The sequence below is a fragment of the Vespula pensylvanica genome, chromosome 9 (genome assembly GCF_014466175.1).
Source record: "Vespula pensylvanica isolate Volc-1 chromosome 9, ASM1446617v1, whole genome shotgun sequence".
Classification (NCBI taxonomy): domain Eukaryota; kingdom Metazoa; phylum Arthropoda; class Insecta; order Hymenoptera; family Vespidae; genus Vespula; species Vespula pensylvanica.
The window spans coordinates 4741188-4745291 of NC_057693.1; the positions used below are offsets into that span (position 1 = coordinate 4741188).

Sequence of the window (4104 nt, forward strand, 5' to 3'; positions counted from 1 at the left end):
ATAAGAAAGGATAGAAAGAAAATGTCGCGATTTCTACAATTAACATTCATAATGTCTCCATATCCTCTCGTCGTCTCGGCAGCGGGACTCTCTTAAAAGTTGGAATTCAATGGCGATAATTCAATCGGCATCCCGCATCCATTCGCTCCTCCTTCTCCTGGAGCTTCGCTCGGGGAACAACTTTATTGAATTTCGCGGGCCTCGCCGATATCTCGCAATAATTCATTCGTGCGATGCGACTCCCGCACCCTTCTACTATCGCGGCCGCGATCGTTCGACGAAGAAGAAGAAGAAGAAGAGGAGGAGGAGGAGGAGGAGGAGGAGGAGGAGGAGGAGGAGAGGAAGAAGAAGAGGGAGCCCGAAGGCAAAGTGTGCCAGACCGTTGCTGACGCTGCCGTTGTTGTCGATCCTGTCTCGAATCTTACGTATAAATCAGTCCGTACCACGTGTACGTCCTCGTCCGTGTCGTCGACGTTCCGATGCTTTATACTCCATAATTCATAATACGCATTTATTTTACTCAGTGTCATTTGAATTGCCAGAGACGAATTGCGGAATGGGAAGCAAGTCTTGCGGTTCCTTCATTATCGAGGTCCATCTTATCGTTATCCTTTTGTACGACTTGAGGTTCAACGAAAAAAAGAAAAATGATTCAACGTGATAAGATAATTTGATATAATCTTGAAAAAACTAACCATCCTCGTTACGAGTCCCTCCTTGTTTATCTCGCAAATCTCGTATTTGAAGAGCACGGTGTGCGTATCGTCGCCGATATACGTCGTTCTCGTCTTCACTTCTCTCGCGGTATAGAGTTCGAAGCTTTTCGTGGTGAATACGCCCGTGATCAGACCGAACCACTTTGCCTCGGCTAGATCTATACGACGAACATTAGAAATAGATCGTGCAAAGGAAAGAGCTCGAGTCGATCGATAAATCTCGTACTTGCCTGCGTTCAAAGATCGATCGATCATTATATTACCCTCGGCGATCATGTCTACGGATATATCTAGAAATTGACAGTCGTATCCAGTGAATACGATCTCTCTTTTTTTATTGAACAGTATCATCTGAAACTCAAGGAAAATTGTTCGTGCGGGCACCGGACCGATACGAAATATTTTACCCGTAAATTCGGCGAGTCAGGTTGCCTCTTCGAAAGGTTGTTTTCAAGATCCAAAAATTTTTCGTTCGTTTTGCTTTTTACGACGAAATTGTCGAGAGGACCGAGAACTTTGACGATCTCCTCGGTTACGCAAAGGCACTCGATCTGACGACATCGAACGTGGAATCGCGTCGGTTAATCAACGGCGTACGTTAATCGGATTATATTTACCATTGACTCGATCGGCACGAAAATATATCCGATTTTGTATGCATTCGTATCGAGGATGTACGGGATATGCGTGTAACCTTCTTCGAATTCTTCGGCTAATTCCGGTCCCATGATATTCCAACAAGTTATCAGATTAAGATCTTTCGGAATAGACAATTTCCTTTTTCTCTCTATGATCATTACGCTCTTGCCCACTTCGATCCCACTTTGCGTCGATTTGTTCTGCATCGTCATGATTGCCCCGATCCTCGTCCGATCCTTCACACTTCGAACGGATTAAAGAGACATTTTAGATCGTAGGACAGTTTCTCGCGACGGCGCATCGTCTTCTAGAGGAAAACAAAAAAAAAGGGATATCTTCGAATTCGTTATTCGATTCGAGGCACGAGGATCGCGCACGTGTCCGCGTATGGATTCACCAAATTTGTACTTCGGAGGAAGAAAGAGCGCGTGGATAATTTCGTGGCACGGCACGAACGCGAGAGACCTAAATCGAATCAAGCGATATTGGGAAGAGGGATCGATCGATCACTCGACTCGTCCTTTTAGACGGCGTAAGTACATCGAGGTTCGGCCATTTGTAATCATTAGCGCCATGGTATCCGTTGCCACGGCTTGTCTTATTATGTCATTTCACTCGATTCGTTTTCTTTCCGTTCTGTCGACTCTATATACGCGCTCATATACGCGCGCATACGTCATCGCGTGGGCGCGAGCGCGCGTTTATTGTTACTATAAATCGTGCTAGATATCGATATTAGAAACGATTTCACGGAGGATCGAGCGTTCGCGAAGACGACTCGTCGATAACGCGATTGTCCGATATCACCGATGTTTGTCTTGCGTCGAAATATATTTTTTATTCCCGTTAAAAGCGGCAAAAGACGTCGAGTACCGACATCTTTATCTGTCGGAACTCGCGCGAACATGCCGGAGAGTAACTGTAAAGTCGAGATAGCCGTAGAGGATTTTTCAAACGCTGCGTAAAAAGTATCCTCGACGAGGAACCAGTCCTCGAATCAACCTGCGATCCACCTCTCCGAGAGCACGAGTCACGAGCTTTCGATGGCGACCTTCTAGTCGCGAGGCGAATACGACTGGTTCTTAGAAGTGAGCATCGAAAGCGTTAGGTGCAACCCTTTCGAGTAGTAAAGTACGCTACAGTATTGTATCCGTCCTACGATATTTAATTCGCGGAATGCGATAAAGACGCGAATATGTGGATTCGCGAGAGTACGACGCGAGCGCGGAATTAGCGTCGCCGACCCACCGAGACCCTCTTGAATTTACACGATCCACATAGATACGATCCAGGCTCGAGCTGATACAGGAAGGAAATTTCTTTTTCCTCGCTTTTCCGATCCTGACCTTGGAAGGAACTACGAGCATCGCGCCGAGCATCGTCCTATGAAAAACCGTACGGTATGGCGCGTTCGTTCTTCTCCTATCTCTCGATCGGCGAATCGATCGTCGAAAAGGATATGGGAGATACGTGCTCGTGTTTAAAAGTCAATATATGCTCGCTGTTATTAGTACGAATTAACGGTACGTCTGAGATTACACGATAAAGTTTAATAAATGATTTTGACATAACGACTCGAAGATTTATCGCGTCGATCGTTCATCTTGGGGTCTAGACTACCTACGACTTCATATCGGATCGCCGAGATAATTAGCATGGATCGTGTTTCCTCTCCGGCGAGAAGGATCGCTTGGAATTGCAACGGTGTGGCATCGATAAAACATCGTCGCAGAGTGACGCGGTAGCATCGGCCAAGACGGCCGCCCGGTTTCGCGGATGAGCCTTAAATTTCCGGGCTGGCAAATTGAAACGGCCCTGGGCCGTATCGCGATATTGCTTATGGTACAAATTTAATAAGGCGCCCGCTGGGGCCGCCAGTTACCATGCTAATATCATCCACCACATCGGCAAGGTACTGCCTCTCCACCTGACTCGACTCTCTCGAGAAAAGAAGAAAAGAAACAAAGTAGAAGGAGGAGAAGGATAAGAAGGAGAATACGAAAGAGACGGGTAAAGACGAGCAGGACGGATGAGAAAGATGGTGGCGTACACGGCGAGTCGAGTCACTCGTAACCCGTAATGTTATGGCACTGCCCACCGCGAGAGGGGCCTTAAGGGGCCTTCGTCCCGGGGTCTTTAGTGCCAAATTGGTTATGCGAACGCTTTACGACACGACGAGTCGATATTAGTCGAATGAATTACATAAATAATCTTTAGAGTTATCTCGAACGACAACGGCGACGACGAGGTTCGAATAAAGAGGAGGGACGCGTCTACGTATCTCTCGTAATCTCGTTCTCGAAAATATCGAAGAGATTCGTCAATGGCATCTCGCACGGAGTCCGCTCTCATCCCTCGTCGCTTTATCTTCCCGCGGAGTTTTGCAAAGTACCTACCGCATGGATATGCTCTCTCGTGTCTCTCTCGTGTCCTTCGTTCCTTCCAAATAAGACGACGAGTGGGTGAGGGTAGCGAGGGAAGAGTATGAAAAGGTAAAGAAGGAGAGGGAAAGAGAAATCGAGTAGGAACGTTTTTATTAGTCCTCTCCGGAGTCCTCCGCGGGAGGTCCTACGTACGCATAAAATGGCCGAGAACGGACGACCGCCTGGATTTCGTCGCTCGTACCTTCCCTCGCACTTTTCCCTCCCGACGCTCGAACAAAACGAACGACCGTTGCACTCTTTTAGAGCCTCTAAAAGTATGCAAACACGAGGGTGCTACGACCGGTAGAACTCGGAGAGAAGGAATT

The 4104-nt window shown here is 47.3% G+C and overlaps 1 protein-coding gene across 1 annotated transcript; it reads right to left on the minus strand.

Moving 5' to 3' along the window:
- Positions 1-952: 952 nt before the first annotated feature.
- On the minus strand, positions 953-1934 carry LOC122631640. Its single transcript, XM_043817586.1, has 2 exons — positions 1334-1934; positions 953-1267 (listed from the first exon to the last, which is right to left on the minus strand). The coding sequence occupies exons 1-2, from the start codon at positions 1565-1567 to the stop codon at positions 1064-1066; spliced, it is 438 nt and encodes a 145-aa protein (XP_043673521.1). The 5' UTR covers positions 1568-1934; the 3' UTR covers positions 953-1063.
- Positions 1935-4104: the final 2170 nt, after the last annotated feature.